This window comes from Henckelia pumila, chromosome 3, assembly GCF_033568475.1.
Source record: "Henckelia pumila isolate YLH828 chromosome 3, ASM3356847v2, whole genome shotgun sequence".
Taxonomy (NCBI): domain Eukaryota; kingdom Viridiplantae; phylum Streptophyta; class Magnoliopsida; order Lamiales; family Gesneriaceae; genus Henckelia; species Henckelia pumila.
The window spans coordinates 176,489,511-176,506,432 of NC_133122.1; the positions used below are offsets into that span (position 1 = coordinate 176,489,511).

The 16,922-nt window shown below is 34.2% G+C and overlaps 3 protein-coding genes across 3 annotated transcripts; 2 read left to right on the forward strand and 1 right to left on the reverse strand.

The window, feature by feature from the left end:
• Positions 1-57: 57 nt before the first annotated feature.
• LOC140890519 (uncharacterized) lies at positions 58-8,865 on the forward strand. The gene is made up of 8 exons (XM_073298367.1): positions 58-272; positions 1,186-1,435; positions 2,710-2,833; positions 4,398-4,738; positions 4,828-6,595; positions 6,945-7,201; positions 8,216-8,312; positions 8,538-8,865. The coding sequence occupies exons 1-7, from the start codon at positions 175-177 to the stop codon at positions 8,285-8,287; spliced, it is 2,910 nt and encodes a 969-aa protein (XP_073154468.1). The 5' UTR covers positions 58-174; the 3' UTR covers positions 8,288-8,312; positions 8,538-8,865.
• A 2,349-nt stretch (positions 8,866-11,214) lies between these two features.
• On the forward strand, positions 11,215-12,947 carry LOC140892590 (DNA-directed RNA polymerases II, IV and V subunit 12). Its single transcript, XM_073301533.1, has 3 exons — positions 11,215-11,346; positions 11,489-11,581; positions 12,750-12,947. The coding sequence occupies exons 1-3, from the start codon at positions 11,307-11,309 to the stop codon at positions 12,770-12,772; spliced, it is 156 nt and encodes a 51-aa protein (XP_073157634.1). The 5' UTR covers positions 11,215-11,306; the 3' UTR covers positions 12,773-12,947.
• Positions 12,948-15,034: 2,087 nt separating this feature from the next.
• On the reverse strand, positions 15,035-16,528 carry LOC140892807 (CASP-like protein 2A1). Its single transcript, XM_073301809.1, has 3 exons — positions 16,248-16,528; positions 15,639-15,756; positions 15,035-15,511 (listed from the first exon to the last, which is right to left on the reverse strand). The coding sequence occupies exons 1-3, from the start codon at positions 16,475-16,477 to the stop codon at positions 15,269-15,271; spliced, it is 591 nt and encodes a 196-aa protein (XP_073157910.1). The 5' UTR covers positions 16,478-16,528; the 3' UTR covers positions 15,035-15,268.
• Between the last annotated feature and the right edge of the window lie 394 nt (positions 16,529-16,922).

A 16,922-nucleotide genomic window follows, 5' to 3' on the forward strand; every position in this document is an offset into this window, starting at 1 on the left:
ATATGATAAAAAAACAAACAACATAAAATAAAATAAATCCATGATAACATATGATTTACAGTGTTCGTTTTCAAAACGCCAAAAGAAAAGAAAAGGGATACACATGAATCACTGAGCCCTCTCTGAGTCTCTTTGTCGCAGTACATACATACATACATACATACGCATATACGTATGCACAGAGACATTATGAAGGACGAGGCTATAGGCTCCACCGGTGACCCGCTGTTGCCGCCCAGATCTCCTCCCCCGACTCCGACTCCCGCCGCCAGGTGAATTTACTTTACTGCCCTCGCCTCGCCCTTTTGCTCCCGGTGTCGTCTGTCATGCTTTGCGGGGGTTTTTTTTTTTTTTTTTTTAAAAGAAGTATTGGATGATTAATTGATTTTTCAGGAGGTGATTGAGTGGCCTGTTTGGATGTTTTGTGAGTTCTGTTTTGAAGATTTCGTGGTTTTAGAGTATGGGTTTTTTTTTTTTTTTTATGCTTGTGTGTGAGGTTTCTTGGTGATCTTTGGATTAAGTTGGATATGGGGGTTTTTTCGGTTGGATTTTTGCCTTTCGGAACAAATTCAGTTTTTTTTTTTGTTTTCCCCAATTATTTTCAACAATTAGAGTTGCCATGAATTCCATTTGGTCGACTCTAAGATATAACGCTATCGCCTGAGAGGAATTTTTCATTGTTTTTTTCGTTTTTTCTCAACTTGTGTTCAGAATCTCTTAATGTGTAACTTTCAATGAAAAAATGGTGCTTGATGTTAAATGATGATTTCAAGTTTCATAATTTCGTGAAAGGATCAGCTGTGGCTTTGTTGTCATTTTTGAGTTAAGGCATGCTTTGACACGCATTTGGAATGAGTTTTCAAAGTTTGCTTATAGTTTCAAGAAACTTTGCTTCTTACTTATTTGTGTGTGTAGAATGTAGATTACTCTCTTAATAATGCAAGAGACGTGCTTGAGTGAAGGAGTGTGTCCTTTGCCTACAGCACTGATCTGTCCAGGTTGGGGTGATTGATAGTGAATTATTGAAAAAGGAGAAGATGCAAGTTGGCTCTTTATTCTGGATTTCTGGTTGAGATCGAATTTATTGAATATGCCATGAGTGCAAACTACTAGCTTTCTCAAATCAACTACTTTTGTTCTTCACCATTAATTTATATTTGTTTTGGTTTTTTTTTTTGGGATCAGTTCTGCAGGGGCATCATCTCCTGCTGTTCCTACTAATGCTGGAAGCACAGACTGGTTTGATCAAGGCCAGAATTCGAAAGGGGGGTCTCTTTCTCGTGCAGGTTCACAGCCCATGTACGCATCTTTGAGCACGAGTGCTGGTGGTTCTGCTCTTGGTTCGTCGCAGCCTTCCTGCAGGCCCTGGGAAAGGGGTGATCTACTAAGGCGCCTGTCGACATTCAAACCTTCTAATTGGTTTGGAAAGCCTAAGGTTTGCACTTGCTTGCTTTGTTATCTTGCGGTTGGCATATTTAGAGTCCTGGTCTTTTTGTCCTATCATCAGTAGAGCAACTGTGTTTCGCCCTTCATTTAGTATATCTTATTTGCGTTTCAAAAATTGGATTTAGAAAAGTGAATTATCGATTTGTAAATGATAAAACTAAAGTTTTGTGCAGGCTATGATGCTTAACCATAAAATGATGTGATGGGGCTTTTGTTTGCGGCCGACTTCTTTCCGGCCTTTTGTAATTATTAACTTTCTATATTAGTATATCATCGGTTCTTATCAAAAAAAAATTAGGATAGTTGTAATTAATTACAACAAATATAACATGCTATATTATCCAACGTTTCTGCTTATTTACATAATTACGTTGTCAAGGTGACAGATTCTTACTTTTCAGATGAGTTGAACTTAGCACAATTGTGTCTTCTACGTATAAGCAACTAACTTCTTTCCCCTTCTCACTTAAAACTTATTACTTGTGAAAATTGGAGATTTAGAAATGTATATCATCGATGTGTAAATGATAAAAAAGATAAACTTTTAGACAGGCTGTGACATATGACTGTAAACTGAATTAAATCCAATAACAATCCTAAAGTAATTAGGATCATCGCGATTAATTATGACAAAACAAACATGATAGACTTTTCAACATTTCTGCTTATTTACTTTACTACATTGTCGAGGTGACGATTGTTTACCTTCCAGATGTTTTGAACTATGCACAATTTTGGATACAACCATAGGATACATTGTAGTGAGTATAAGAAATCACCAATTATGTCGAGATGATTTGACAAGTATTGTTTCCACAGCCTATTGTTTCATTGTGTAAGTTGGAAACTGTATGGTCAGTGGTCTTAAAGGAGAGATCAAAGTAGGGATAGATTGGCGGCTTTGGTTGCCGAATCTAGTGAGGATGCTTGCCAGGGTGTCGAAGATCAAGTGACTTTGTCTTAGTCAATGAGGAAAACATTAGATACGTTTCTTGTTCTGTTAGACTTGCAGAAATTATTACTTTGGAAGTAGGATGATCTACACTTGTAGTCCAAGTGCCTGGGTTTTGGGTCAGACAAAGATACTAATATCTAGTGAATCTGGCTGAATAAAAGCACAGTGACAGATGGAAAATTAGCACACTCCCATTAATACCATTTTGATGTGGTCTTTGCCACGTTTAGTTTTCGTTTACGCTAGCCTATTTTTTCTATGTTCCATCTCTTATCCATGTCACTTTCTTTGTATCAACCTTGATTCAGGCTGCTGGTTCACTGGCCTGCGCCCGAAGAGGCTGGGTGAATGCAGGAGTTGATAAAATTGAATGTGAATCTTGTGGTGCAATTTTGAAGTTTGTTTCAGCAGCTACCTGGACTCCTTCTCAAGGTGATTCATGGATCACGCTGTTAGTTTTTGACTATATACATGCCGCAAATCTGCGAGAGTTAGATTGTAAATTAGCTTCTGTAGTTGGTAGTAGATAAGGTTCAAGTAAATTATGAAGTCCCAGGATTCATTTGAGAAAGTTTTCTTTTTAACAATTTGATGAACTCAATGTTAATCTGAATCATAGAAGTTCTGGTACTCATTAGATGTTGAACATATGTCTGCCAAGTCCAATTATCTGTATATACTGAAAATTCATAAGTCTGCTATGTGCCTCCGCCCACCAAAAAAAACGCAAAGGAAGAAGGAAAAAAGAAGTATTTTATCAATGTGATATTTGTTGATTTATCATGCAAGTTCTTAGCTGAAACTATTCACACAATTTTGGGAATCAGTTTTTTGCGTGACCATGGAGCTACTCAGTCATTTGGCTATTCTCGTAGATGTATAACTGATTCTCAGGGTTTTTAAGCTTTTATCGGCTTTCCTAGTTCTTATAAACCTCTCAGTCTCCATCTCGTAGCTGGTAAGGTTTCCCTGGCATATGTATATTTCATGTGCTGGTCGGTACTATGCTGCTGTAAATGATATTGGAGCCCTGGCTTGCTGTATCCGAGGATTCCTATCTAAGTGAAAGATGATTCAAAACAACTCATTTTATAGTGAGACTGGTAAAATTGGCTGAAACGAGTCGAGCTAAACAAACTCGACGCACCACTGAGTACTGAAGTACTGTTGCTTATCTGCTGCTTAAAAGTTATTTCTGATCACTATGAACTGGCACACTTGGTTATGTGTAGCTGACCTTTTTTGCTTTAAATCAAGTTGTGAATTTGCTGTGGAACTTGGCCTGTGCTCAAATTGCTCTCCATTTTAACATGATTTTTCTTGCTAAATCTCCGTCCATTGATCAATCAGGATACTGTTTGTTACTTCACCTTTTCTTAAAAAGGTAAGGTAATGCCTTGGTGTTCTGCATGTTTGTCATATACAGAAAATTCTGTGACCTAGAAAGGTTTACTTTAGTTCTAGTCGGCCCCTTCTTGATGAAGAGGGTGATACAGCCCTTATTTGGCTGTTGTCACCAGCTATAATATTCATTTGCCTCCTGGTAATAATATATTTAGGCCTAACTTTTCTGGTTATAATCAACTGTCTTCATGTAGAATTCCTGAAATGTCTGGAATTATCTGGTGATGGTTGTCTTGAAGATTGCAAATTAAAAATTTTATTTTACACCAAATTGGCTTGGCTTGTCTTTTGGTCTTTATCATTGAATTACTTTGAGTTCCCTTGATAATATAGTTTCAGGATTCCAGTGGCCTGCAAAAGTACTATGAGGATGAGGAACGAACTTTTATGTTTATATCTTCCTCCCAAATTTTGTTATTATATGAATTAGCTTAAGTAGGGATATTCTCGTTGTGCATTGCTCATTATATTTCTTAGCAATTCATTATCATCTTTAGTAGGCTTTGGTTGCTTCTTTTTACCAGAATCAAGATTTTTCTGTTGCTGTTAATTACCCACTGCTCTACTCTCATGTTTTTGTCTTCTGTGGTAGCTGATGATGCTGGGGAAGAATTTGCCAAGAGACTTGATGAAGGGCATAAAGTTACTTGTCCATGGACAGGAAACTGCTGTGCAGATAGTTTAGTGCAGTTCCCGCCAACTCCACCATCAGCACTAATTGGTGGTTACAAGGACCGATGTGATGGATTACTCCAATTTACCTCACTTCCTGTCGTGGCTGCATCTGCGATTGTGCAAATGCAGGCATCAAGGGGCCCAGAAATTGATCGTTTAATGGCTCAGTCCCTGTTTTCTGGCAGTGAATCTGGCATTAAGTTGGAGATTTTATTAGGAGCTGATAACTCCAGAGAAGATTTTTTCACATACTCTCAAGTAATTAATGAATGGAGTTTTAGGGTTACTTTTGTTTTTAAGCTCTTCCTAACAAATGGCCTTTGATTGATGTTATACTAATATTTTAGGCTCAGAAGTTGATAAGCCTGTGTGGATGGGAACCAAGGTGGCTTCCAAATGTTCAGGATTGTGAAGAACATTCAGCTCAATCAGCGAGAAATGGATGCTCAATTGGTCCATCAAAATATCGTGGTCCTCCTCGTGATCCTGGTCGCGGAAAGAAAGCATTGTGTTCTTCCTCTAAGAAGGATTACACCACAAATGAAATGACTGTTAACAAGTCTAAAGGTGTATCAAGATCCCCTTTGCTGGATTGTAGTTTATGTGGTGCAACAGTTAGAATCTGGGACTTCCTCACTGTCTCACGTCCTGCTTGTTATGTTCCCAATAATAGTGATGTTCCTGAAACCAGCAAGAAGATGACACTGACACGCGGAATCAGTGCAGCAAGTGGCATTAGTGGATGGGTTGCTGCAGATGGTACCGGAAAAGAACATGCAGAGGACCCTGATGAAGCTGAAACTGGTGAAGGAAAATCACTGTCGAATACTGGAGTAGATCTGAATCTCACTATATCAGCTGGGGTGTCATCTTCACGGCTGAACGTGGCCATCGTGTCTAATCAATACCAAGATGTGCATATAGGCAGAGAGTTATTGATCGGTCAGCCCTCTAGCAGTGAGGTTGGAGATCGTGCTGCCTCATATGAATCACACGGTCCCAGTTCTCGCAAGCGCAACTTGGATGAAGGTGGAAGCACAGTTGATGTTCCACCATTATTTACACAACAGGCAGACAGCATTGAAGGAACTGTCATTGACCGTGATGGTGATGAAGTCGATGATGGTAAACAGTACTCTGCTGGCCCTTCAAAGCGTTCTCGTGGCTCCGATATCATTGAGCCGCGCCTGTCATCATACACAAAAGTTTCTTCTGGTGCTGGTCCTAGCCAGTTGTTTGGTGTTGATTTAGGTGATTATGCTTCTAAAGATGATATTTTTGACCCCGGGCACGATCAGTTTATTGGTAATCCATCCACTAGAGATTCAACACGTGTCTCCTCTGTTATTGCAATGGACACCGTCTATCACAGTGCAGATAATGATTCTATGGAAAGTGTTGAGAACTTTCCAGGAGACTTTGATGACATAAATTTGCCTTCTACATCTACGGTCAAGAATGCAGATCCCATTGAGACATCTGAATTGAACTATAGTAATCAAGCACAGCAGAGTACTTGCCCAGCTGTTGTCAGAAGTGCTGGTGAAATGGGTGTTAGCAGCACAAACGATGAAGAAGTCGTGAATGCAGATACTGCTACTGCACAAGGGCGAGATGGTCCCAGTTTTGGAATCAGTGGAGGAAGTGTTGGAATGGGTGCTAGCCATGAAGCTGAAATTCATGGAACCGATGCTTCTGTTTATCGAACTGATAGCATTATCGCTGATGTAGAACCTGTTGCTGAGATAACAGATGCCCAGGGTCAGACGGGGGAATTTGCTCCAGATCCTGGGGTAATGGGTGATTTTGTACCTGAGGAAATGGATCGCGAGGATCCTCATGGTGATAGTCAGGATCTGATGTCTCGATCTATAGGAAGGGCGGATAGTGGCTCGAAAATCGTTGGCTCGGCCAAGGCAGAATCTGTTGAGAGTGGTGAAAAGACCAGTAGCATGAGGGCCACTCCCAATCAGAACAGTCCCCATCCTTCTGTTTCTTGCAATGCCATTTTATGCTCTGCGTTTGAAGCATCCAAGGAAGAAGTTACTCAGGCTGCCAAGACAACTGACGATGGTGGATATGTTGAATCTGGATATTTGGTTGCAAGTGGGACAGGTATGTTGTTAAACTTTTGATGAATGAGCTTAACTGCTGCCTGTATTGTTGGATCCTGTTGATAATGAAATCCATTATCTTCACATTTTAAGGCAGCCAAGTTTGAAAAGAAAATGTGAATGCTGATTGTGAGTTCCACTTTCTGGATACTCTACTGTATTTGTTGTATGATCCCGATCTTCTGCATCATGCTTGTGAATGGTTGCACTAAAGCCAACTCTTGATGTGCTTCAAATTTCAATTATCATTTGCTTGCCTTTTATATTATCTTGCTAATTATAGGAACCTTTATATCGGTATTAGTTCAACCCTTGTAATGAGGTGTTTTTGTGATTTGGATAATTGTTAGGGCCTCCCAATGGCGAAAGTAACTATGATGAAGCCATTGAATTTGATCCAATTAAGCATCATAATTACTTCTGTCCTTGGGTGAACGGTAATGTTGCGGCAGCAGGGTGTGGTAGCAGCAGCGGCTCTAGTTCCACCGCTGGTTCTTTAGCGCTTTGTGGTTGGCAGCTGACTTTAGATGCTTTGGATGCTGTCCAAGCACAAGGACACGTTCCGGTCCAAACGGTGGAGTCAGAATCAGCAGCTTCCATGTACAAGGTTTGTGATTCGAATACCTATTTTTGGTCTGCTTATGTTGCCACATCTATTTATACTAGCGGCCACGCACATGCATTGTGTGTAACGTAATTTTGTTATCAAAATTATATGTTGTGTGCATATTATATAATATTTGTTTTTAAAAGTATTTGATTTTAATATGATGTCATTTTTGCAATTTGATAATTTTGTTGGGTTTTTTGTTATTTAAGATTGAGCATACCAAGAAACCAACTAAGGTGCTCTTGCTTAATATATACTAGTGACTTGCATTGCGTGCTAAATAATTTATTTTTATAATAAAATTATATTTTAATTATAATTTTCAATTAAAATGATTGTACTATATATTAAATAAAAAAATTGAGATAAAAGAAAAGAAATAGTTAAATTAAAAAAAGTAAATCATAATGGTGGGAAAAAAATTGAAATAGTGGAGGAAACAGTTTTTTTTTAAAATTTTTTAATTGTTAATTAATTTATTGGCATACCATACCAAGAGACCATAAGGTCTTCTTACTTAATATATAGGTATAGAAAAATAAAATAAAATATATAATATATAATATTTGTTTTTAAAAGTATTTGATTTTAATATGATGTCATTTTTGCAATTTGATAATTTTGTTGGTTTTTTGTTATTTAAGATTGAGCATGAAACGAACTAAGGTGCTCTTGCTTAATATATAGTATAGATAACCTATAAAAATGTGGAGAAATTACAAATCTATTTCTCAAATGATAGGATGTGAAGTAGAAAATTCGCAAACACCACTCTTATCCGGGGTCACTTCATGTGATTTACTTCACGTTCTTCATTTGCCTGCGATGGTGATTCGATTTTTTAGCTTGTTAAAACTGGATTCTGAAAATTATATGTACTTCGATTTTTTAGCTTGTTAAAACTGGATTCTGAAAATTATATGTACTCTTGAGCCTGTCTTAGCCAGGCCTCTCTATGTCATCATTCTCGTATTTGTGGGAAACTACTTGATCACCTGGCACAACTTGCAGGATGACCATCCAACTCCTGGTCGGAAACTCTTGGCCCGTCAGTCTCTCGGCAAGAACCGTGGCAAAAAATGAATTCGGGACAGAGATCCAAAACTTGGTAAGATCCTCGTCACTAGATAACTATTCATGAAAAAAACTGGACCGAAAACATGAACTATTTTTTCTTAAATGATCCACTAAACAACGTTCATTTTGCCTTGAATTTACCTATTCTTTTGTCTGCCAGTGCATTGCAAGGTAACTAGTGTCACGGCGGTACATCAAATATTTGCTGGCATTCGATTCATAAAGCATGACTAACATAAGTTTTACGTGCTTGCAGTTCGTGATTATCAGACATCAATCGGAGCTCATGCGGTCTAGAAGTTATCTGTTGCTTTTCGTGGTTTTTTTCTTTGGTCGAAACCAAGATTTGATCTACTGTTATCTGTTTTAGATGCAAGGCAGGGGCCCTTGTCCCCCCACCACACCATCCCGATAGCTTATTTTCTTTTAATTCTGGAACTTTGTTAATAAAAGTTTGGTGTATTGTCAATTAGCGAGAGACATTGGTTTTGTGAAGCGTAATCCAACACTCGTGCTCTCACTCCCCAAGTGTTGGCATTATTATTATTTTTTCCAAAATATATGAAGAGACTTTTTGTGCTCTACTAGCTTCATTGCCCGTATATTTTTTTTCTATGTGCTTTTATTTTTAAAAAAATGTATTTTTTTGTGACGGTGCATAGGCCTGATTTGATATATAAATCAATCAATTTTCTGAATCGACAATCTGTATATATATATATATATCTACACCTTTTTTTTTTTTGAAAACATATATATCTACACTTAGTTTAAGGAAATAGTATTGCAAGTTGAATCAATATACAATCGTCATCTTTGTTCACATAAATGAAAAATTATTTCCCCCTAAAAAAACATGCATATCTAACTTTTACCTACGGCTGATATAAGATTTAAATTAGTTACCTATAATGAATTTGTAAATTCGGTTAAACTATTTTCCGAACCCACTATCTACCTTTTTAAGGTTCAAATATGCCAAAAATAATAAATTTCTCAAACAATAATTTATCCATGAAAGTAATAACAATTTATTATATTTAATAATTTATTATATAAACTCACAGGATGACAACGAGACAAATTCAGAACCCGCCCCTCTCCCTTTGGACCCACCTTGTCTTTGGAACTCGACGAATCCAATTTAAATTAAACTTGTTGGACTTTCAGAATTTATATAATTTTAAATTTATTAAATAGAAAAAATAAAAAAAAAATCATTAAATTTGTTTCTTAACTTTATATTAATAATATTTAAAATAAAATTTTTCACAAATTAAATTTTTTCAGTTTTTATCTAATTAATAACTAATAAAAAGTTATAATAATATATTTTCATTATTAAATATATCATTATAAAATAAAATCATTTCAATACAAAAATATTATAAACTTAAAATTTGAATAATATATTAAATTTAATATAAAAAAATATAATTATATATTATTAATATATTACATACATATTTTATATTTATATATATACACATATATTTTGGCAAGGCGAATTCGAAACCCGCCCATCCAGATGAGTTTAATACAGGGTTGAATTTAGACTCAGATCTATTTCTATCCAAGAACTTAAGTTTATTTGGACAATTACACAGTAAAAAAATGTTCATATTCAGGGGCGGATTTACCGTAGGGCGAAAGGGGGCCACGGCCCTCGAAAATTTTTGAAAATTTTACTTGTATATAGTATGTATTTTTAAGAATTTTGTATATATAAAATTTGGCCCCATATTGTAACGGTTTTTGGCATTTGGTCTAGCGGTTGGCCTTTCAAATTTTATTACTAGTTGAGATGAGGGATTCAGGTTCGATTCTTCAAACGCCACGCTACCTTCCAATTTTTATTTTTATTATATATTATTACTTTAGCACCTTTAATTAAAAACACCATTACCATTTTTTTTTCTGAAAACTTTGCACTTTTTATTTTAAACTATATTATAATTTTTTATTTTTTATTATTTAAAATTTATCATCATTAATTTAAAAAATTAATATATCGTTGATTTTTTAATTTCTTAAATTTTTATTTAACTCAGCTTCAATACACATCTTGCTCGTTTTTTTTAGTAATTTGAAGTGATTTTAAGGTTTGAGATTTTGAGATTTTTGGTAGCTGATAATCTCATTTTTTAAAACCAAAATTTGGTAATTTTTTCGAATTTTTCTTAACATCAAATTTGGTTATGTTTTGTCCATTTTGTTTCGTAACTTCTTTAATTTATTTCGTTATGTTTTTATTTTGTTATATGATGTGTTTTATTTCCTTATACATACCGTCTTGATTTTGAATCTTATAAATTACATGTAAGTTGAAATAGTTTTTTTCTAATTAAAAAACTTATTCATCGACTTGGATAAAAAACAATGTTGTGTCCACTTGTGCAGTTGTGCTTGAAAAATTTAAAAAAAATACAATAAAATCTTAATTAATTGAACGAAAGATTACATATTACTTTTTATTGTTAATATTTTGATAATATATAGAATGAAACATATATGTGAATTGAGACTGTGATTCTCGCTTAGCATGTTTCTTTTGTTATAGATTTATAGATGAAAAAACAATTATAAAATATAAAAAAACAACAAACTCTGATATGCACAACGATAGATTTTGATATATAATCAAAAATATCTTTTACGAAATATTTGGCTTTTCTCTTTTGGGAAAAAAATTAATATTAACTTTTGATATTATATATATTTATTTTTTTAAAAAATATATTCATGTTATTGAAAATTATAAAAACACATAATAATTATTTTTGTCATTTTATATGTGAACGCAGCCCATTTTAAAATATTTTATAAAAAATTTTTACGCCACAAGAACTTGTCCAAACAAAGTTTTACTTTTACCCACTTATTTATGGCAAGTAATGTTAAATAAAAGTTTTATTATTTTATTGAGATCAATGAAATAATTGACTTTTGAGGACCTTTTTTAATTACGAACAGACCCACCTCTCTTCAAACCCTAAGTCTTTTTCTCTCTTGATCACCGCTCCTAATGGATCCTCAGCCGGAACCAGTTAGCTATATCTGTGGAGGTATGCTTAATCTATTACTGTTATTCTCGCTCATCTTGATCGGTTCTTTATGCGTCAATCTGTGGGCGTGAGAGGTTTTTTTTTTTTTTTTTTTTTTTTTTTTGGGGTTGGATTTATGATGAATTTGAATTGGGGATTTCAGATTGCGGACAAGAGAACACTCTGAAGCCAGGGGATGTGATTCAGTGCCGTGAATGCGGTTACCGTATTCTTTACAAGAAACGCACCCGCAGAAGTAATTCTCTTTAACCCAATCTGAGAAATAATCATATTTGCTTCGAATATATTATTTTATCGATTTCTTTGTTTTGGATTCTATTTTGGCCCTTGATTAATCTTCTTTATTGAATTTTATAGTGAGCATGTTTGTATAAATCTTCTTTATTGAATCTGAGAAACGTGCTGTTGTATAAAATAATTTTTTTTTTTTACCTTCTGAGCATGTTTGAGCATGTTTCTGGTTTGATGATTCTAATTCAATTGAACCGGTTTGAAAAACATTATTTATTTGTGTTTCGTGCCAATCCATCATTGATTTTTTTTGTGTTTCCACTGATGTTTATTAAGAGTGATAATATCGCAAAATTATGCCAAAAGAGTTGAACTTTGATATTTGTGTTCAGATGGTGAAACATAGAGCATGTTTATGTTTTTATTTATGTATAACTAAGAAGGCTATGCTGTGAATATTTCCATGGAGTTCTATGAACCATTTTTCTGATAAGATTGAACGTTGATGCAAATTTATTATACCTTGCAAAATCTGAGCGAGTTGAAATCTGTGCATAAATTTTCCTTCATAAATGAAATTTTAGCCCGAGTCTTAATGCAATGTTGATTCGTGTCCCATTCCATTGCTGCAAAAGTTCGAGTTCTCCCCTGCGAAATGGTTGGTCTTTTTATGCTTCTTGCCTTTTCATATCCTTTAATTTGTTGGGGAGCTTTTCTGGGAAAATTAATTGTTTTTTGTCTTCACAAATTGCTTGCTGAAGTGTTGAATGATTCTCTGTTGTGTCATGTGTGTTTTTAATCCGTTTCCTTTGGAAGTTAAATTGTGTCTTCTCCATTATTGTCTTCTTTACTGTATCCTTCTCTTCCCAAAAAACTCTTCCCGAGAAGCTGTGATTCCTCATTTCAGTGATACCATCAATCTCAGCATCATACGCCCCTTTTTCATTTTACTGGCACAGATCCTCCCTTCCCCTTTAAATTAAACTTCCCTTTCCCTATCTCATCATCATACACCCTTTTCCCGTGCTTGTTTTCGGTCTAAGGAATAAACTTTTACCAATGTGCTAATAATTATCCTGGTGATGTTTTCCGATTTGCAATTGATACTCTGTTTTGGTAATTGTTCCTCACGGATTTCATATGGTGACTCCTTTTCTGTTCAATCCATGCAGTTGTCCAATATGAAGCTCGTTGAACTTGCGTGAAGCAACTCAAGTCCTTGTTTCAACTGCACCTGCAAGTTAATCTGAGAACGTTGTTATTCTGGTGGATTATTTACTACTGTAAAATATTTGAATCAGTAAAACAATTGTCACCTTATTGGGGATCTTCGTGCTAGTTACTTATCATCACTTGTTAAAATTATTTAATTACCGAGTCTTAAAATTTGACTGAAACTGTTGCTTCAGCCAAAAGGTCCAAAATTTTGGGTAAGAACACGTCCAGTGGGCGAAGAAGTTGGCTTCGACTTCCTTGGCTCATATGATCATATCATCCTCACCCCCTCGCGAGAAACTTCTGCGGGTTGGTGGTTCCCGCACGGTGAAGAAGGCCCCACTCTTTTTATATACCAGCGTATTTGCACACAGATGTGTCATGTGTGTAACGAAAGTTTTTTTATACTTAATTTTAATAAAAAAATCTAATAAATTTATAGCAATAAAAATAGATAAATAAAATAATTGTATTGTATATTAAATAGAAACAATTAAATAAAAAAAATAAAGATAGTGGAGAGAAATAGTTTTAATTTGTGTGGTTTTTTAAAATATTTTTTTTAATATTTTGGCATATTAAGAGACCAAGTAAGAGTTTTTTGCATAATAATATTTTTAAATTTTGTTAACAAAAATTATGAACGGCCGTTATAAATATTATAAAAATTTAAAATAATTTGAAACTTTAAAAAAATCAAAAAATTGAACATAAAGTGTAATTTTTTTTTTAAAAAAATATAAAATTTACCGTGTCATTTTTAGTTACCTGTATTTTTTTTTTAAATTATGTGTGTTTTTTTTAATTTAATTAATTAATTATGTTATGTTTTTATAATTACGTGTAAGTTTAAAATTTTAATTATGTGTAATTGTATTTTTTTCTCATTATGTGAAATTTTACTAATATTTTTTAATAAGATTTGACACAAAGTTATTAAATTAAATAAAAAAATTAATATTTCAACATCAACTTTACAATTTATCTAACAATCTAACCACGATAGGAATATACAATAAAATCATTACAACTGATATTATTATGCTGTCAAATTATCAATTTCACTTATTAACTTTATTAACTTTCTCGTTGTTGTCGATCCTCTAAGAGAGAAATTAGTTTTGTTTCAGCATAATGGATACTATTTCGGCATAATTTCATTATCCAAAATGGATTTTATCTAGAAACATTGTTGAAGAGGAGAATATAAGTGCCTATCACTAATATTATTCTAAACTTATTTATTTATTTATTTTTAAAAAAACTGACACAAAGGGTAAAATGTGTTAAATAAAATATAATTTCGATAATTTTTAATTTGAAGTATTTATCTTTATAACATATGTGTTGTTTTCCTCATTTTTTTTTCCTATCAGAAAGTTTTTACCTTACGTGCCTACGTTAGAGAGTACATGATTGGTGGCTTATTGACTTATTGTTGTGAACTTTACATCGTTGAAGACATGAATCGGGGGACTCATCGTTTTCATCCTTGCATCCCCACTCCTACGAGGGGGTAAACTAAATTTTATAAGTTTGAATTCGATTGAAGATTCAATTTCAAGTTCGAGTTGAACTAATAAAATATCGAATTATTCAAGATCGTATTCAAGAACTTATAAGCATATGTACTATGTAGTATAATAGAGGTCGAACTTAAAAAAAATTGAGTTTATATTTTGGGAAAACTGCAATTTTGAAGTTGTATGTTTGTCATTTTGCGATTTCGGTCATCTATGTTTTCATATTTCAGTTTTTGTCCTGCATGTTCTAATTTTTGCCAATTTAAGTCATTTTTCTTCCACAATGCTTACGTGACACTATACACGTCAGCTCCACATCAGCACTGCATTGGTGTCACATCAGCGCCACATCAGAAAAAAGACTAAAATTGCCAAAAAAAATAGCTGAATAAAACTGAAATTTAAAAATATAGAGGACCGAAATCGTAAAATGACAAACATACAAGACCAACAAAACAATTTTTCATTATATTTTTTAAAAAATAGGGTTTAAATTTTGTATTGATACAAATAATACTCATAAAATATATCTCTACGAGAGACACATACATACATACATTCATCATGAAGTTTTAAATTTAGACTCTATTTATTTTTTAATGCATTATATTACTTATTTATGCATGATTTTTCCTATCACTCAAACCAAACGGTAATACTATATTACGTATGCACCGGATCATGCACTATTATAACATAGATTTGATAAGAGCAACAACTTAAAGATATTATGATTCCTTCATTCATACATAATTTAATTAGAAGCAAATTGTTTGCACATGATCTTCATTCATAATACATAATTTTGGAAGCAAATTGCTTGCACAACTCCCAAATTTATTTAATTAACAACCAAGGCACACATTACACACAACTTGTTTTATTTCATAAGGAACAATATTATATATATATATATATATATATATATATATATCAATTCAACTGATGGACAACTATGTATAAGCAACTTCGGGTGCTTCATATTTGGTGAAGAGCCTGTAGGAGGAAATAAGTGACAGCCCCATATAACAAAGCGTTGCCGTAAATGTGATGACTACCGATGCGGTGGCCTTCCGGCAGAATCCGCCGTACGTGACGCAAGCGTCACTCCATGTCAGGGACACATCGCCTTTATATGCTAAGTACACCACCTCCACCGATACGGCTCCGGCCGCCAGTATAATGTACGTGAACAGCTACGTACACCAAAAAAAGGTTTACATGAAACGATATATTATATATATGTTCAGAAAAGAATCAATACATGGAAATTAATGGTTAAAAAGCTAAGTAATGAATTGTATATATGTTTGTAGAAGAAACCTGGTCCAGGAGAAAGAAGGTCCAAGCCCAGGACATGGTGGAGTGGCGGGGCACCGCCGCCGCGACAGCCGACAACAAGGAGTAGCCGGCGCTAATCCAACTTGCATGCACTAAATATCTAGGGCAAAAAAAAAAAAGATTAGTTATAAATTAATCAACTGATCATGCATGCTACATGTACAAATGAGATTACACATTAGGTTACAAAATATATTTGAAATTACAAAATTATACTATAAATTTAATTTTGAAAGAATTTTTCCAAATAAAATGTAGGAATTATTTTGTAATTTCAAATACATTTTGTAACCCAACTTATAACTGTATTTGTACATATAACATTTTTTTTAATGAGCAATTGTTTCAATATTACATATCTGTTGGGTAGTGAATCAAAGTCCCACGTTGTAAGATCAATGAAAGATCATGATTTCATATATAAAATGATATCTCAATTAGGAGGTCTTTTGGGTTGTTTCAAAAGCAAAATCACGAGAGTTTGTGTCCAAAGTGGACAATATCATACTGAGATATTCGAATTCCATTGATTAACAATATCAATAGATAAATTATGTATCATGAAATGTTCTCTTCATACTACATACGTACTTGAAAGATCCAAGATCAGAATAAGACAAGGTTCCATATTCATTGGTCTGAGAATTCTTGAGCATTATTACAAGTGAAGCTATGCAGAGGGCCATCGGCAGAATCCTCAGCAGCGTCTCCGTCGTGCGCATGCCGGCGGTGCTTCCACGACCGCTTTCCTCCGCCACACCTAGGCCCATTTCCACCGCAGTGGAGCCTGAGGAAACTGCACCATGATCTTTGGTATCCATATATATATATAATGCTAGCTGATCTATCTCTATTTTCAAGGAATTAAAGTTATAGGATTACCAGACGAGGGCTGATTCAACTACTTGAATTAATATATACCGAAACTTAGGTAAGGTTTTCGGTACAGTGAGTTAATAGACATTAATGGCGGCCACACTTTCCCATGCTTGTGCATGATACATACGTGCTGTCATGTTTGTATCTTGTCTCATTCATTTGCCATGATAAGGATTAAAATTGTATTATTATTTTGTCTTATTTCTTGCATTATCGATTTAAGTTATCAATTTTCATCGTCCAAATAATAATATTGTTAAAAAAATTCTACGTTCTTTTTGGATAGTAGGTCTCTTGTGAGTCGATCTCACATATCTTTACTCGTGATACGTGTTAATCCTGTCCATATTTACAATAAAAAGTAATATTTTTGACATAAAAAATAAT

What these genes read in the sequence shown, in the direction of transcription:
- LOC140890519 (XM_073298367.1), top strand. Translation starts at nt 175, where the DNA reads ATGCACAGAGACATTATGAAGGACGAGGCTATAGGCTCCACCGGTGAC. An exon ending in ATTTTTTCACATACTCTCAA is followed by an intron (nt 4,739 to 4,827) that starts GTAATTAATGAA and finishes CTAATATTTTAG; the next exon opens with GCTCAGAAGTTGATAAGCCT. An exon ending in TTTGGTTGCAAGTGGGACAG is followed by an intron (nt 6,596 to 6,944) that starts GTATGTTGTTAA and finishes GATAATTGTTAG; the next exon opens with GGCCTCCCAATGGCGAAAGT.
- LOC140892590 (XM_073301533.1), top strand. Translation starts at nt 11,307, where the DNA reads ATGGATCCTCAGCCGGAACCAGTTAGCTATATCTGTGGAG. An exon ending in AGTTAGCTATATCTGTGGAG is followed by an intron (nt 11,347 to 11,488) that starts GTATGCTTAATC and finishes TGGGGATTTCAG; the next exon opens with ATTGCGGACAAGAGAACACT. An exon ending in CAAGAAACGCACCCGCAGAA is followed by an intron (nt 11,582 to 12,749) that starts GTAATTCTCTTT and finishes CAATCCATGCAG; the next exon opens with TTGTCCAATATGAAGCTCGT.
- LOC140892807 (XM_073301809.1), bottom strand. Translation starts at nt 16,477, where the DNA reads ATGGATACCAAAGATCATGGTGCAGTTTCCTCAGGCTCCACTGCGGTG. An exon ending in TCTGATCTTGGATCTTTCAA is followed by an intron (nt 15,757 to 16,247) that starts GTACGTATGTAG and finishes TTTTTGCCCTAG; the next exon opens with ATATTTAGTGCATGCAAGTT. An exon ending in CCTTCTTTCTCCTGGACCAG is followed by an intron (nt 15,512 to 15,638) that starts GTTTCTTCTACA and finishes TGGTGTACGTAG; the next exon opens with CTGTTCACGTACATTATACT.